The sequence below is a fragment of the Salvelinus sp. IW2-2015 genome, linkage group LG19 (assembly GCF_002910315.2).
Source record: "Salvelinus sp. IW2-2015 linkage group LG19, ASM291031v2, whole genome shotgun sequence".
Taxonomy (NCBI): domain Eukaryota; kingdom Metazoa; phylum Chordata; class Actinopteri; order Salmoniformes; family Salmonidae; genus Salvelinus; species Salvelinus sp. IW2-2015.
The window spans coordinates 33683674-33684932 of record NC_036859.1 but is presented as its reverse complement, the minus strand read 5'-3'; the positions used below and the strand labels follow the sequence as shown (position 1 = coordinate 33684932).

Here is a 1259-nt window from a genome sequence, read left to right as displayed (position 1 = left end):
GATTACCGATAGTATGAGTTATGTTGTAATAGTTCAATAAATCACAGTAGGTCAACAGTAATTAAAATCACAGCATGCTAGCCTACAGTAGTAACCTTGACACTCTATAACCTGCGGGAGGCGCTATCTATCCATTTCAAAACAAGGCTTGGTTATTGACATTCGTCACCGATCCACAGTTCGTTTTGTATTGCACATTGATTCAGTCAGGTTATGGGGCTTGAATGAACAAAACCACCACATAAACCAAGAAAGGCTTTCTCTTCTCTCTAATGCTGGTCCCCAAAGTGCACGAGATTCTCTCTGCGTCTCGGGAGGGGTGTGACTTGCATGTTCGCAGAGCAAGGCAGAACCCCCCCCCCTCCTTCCACCCGTCCCGTACACTCCCCAGCCCCCGTCTGTCTCGGCTGTCCCAATTGCCATTCCAATGCACACTCCTTGAGGAGCAACAGCTACAACGGAGTTAGTGAAGTGGATTGACTAGTTTTTAGATAGAAAATATTTGCTGTATATTTGGAGCAATGTGCGAGGGCATAGATGTGCGTTTGGCTAACAATTTGGCATCGGTAAAGCGCGAGAAAGGAGTTAGAGAAAGAGCGCATTGTAATGCTCCGTAAGCTTTGTCCATTCTCTTCGTGGATTTGCCCGATGATTTGAATGAAAAACAAAAAAGTGCTTTATTAATACTACTTTCGACTGGATGTAGTGGWATGGGATGGTTTTATTCTTTAGATKAATTCAAGAGACGTGTAAAACGTTCATCGACTCCAGTGCTATAGGTTGTGTATGTTGTGTGGCACCATCCGAAGGGTCCAGTCAAAGCCTTTATTCATGTTGCAAGATCCTAGTTTATGACAATGGATTACTTGCTGTGGATGTGCAGCGTTGTGCTTCCCGTGGTATTAGCTGTTGAAGGTATGTAAAAAATAATGTTAACGTACTACACTCTTTTATACGACTTTTCTTTMACGTATGTAGATGTTCCAAAGAATGTGTGTTTCCAAGCCTTGATGAACTGCCAATAAGGCATMATTTAATATGAATATTCGTTGTACAATATCATGAAGCGCAGCTTTATTTTGGCAATWGCATGGCTCATAAAAACATTCATTATTTTGATTGCAGGTTGCAGGATACCTGTAATAACCTAAAATAAAAAAAGGTTGCCAAAACGCTTGTAATGTTCCACAGTTGAATATGGATAAGAGTAGATCGATTGTTTACGATACAAAGTTACCGTTTATGTTCATACTATTCAA

General features: G+C 41.1%; 1 protein-coding gene across 1 annotated transcript in view; it reads left to right on the top strand.

The window, feature by feature from the left end:
* The first annotated feature begins 388 nt into the window (after positions 1-388).
* LOC111979078 (ephrin type-B receptor 3-like) overlaps positions 389-1259 on the top strand; it is a 66378-nt gene continuing 65507 nt past the window's right edge. Inside the window, exon 1 of the mRNA XM_070449040.1 lies at positions 389-915. Within this exon, the coding sequence (XP_070305141.1) occupies positions 852-915 (64 nt within the window). The 5' untranslated portion in view covers positions 389-851. The remainder of the gene's footprint in view (positions 916-1259) is intronic.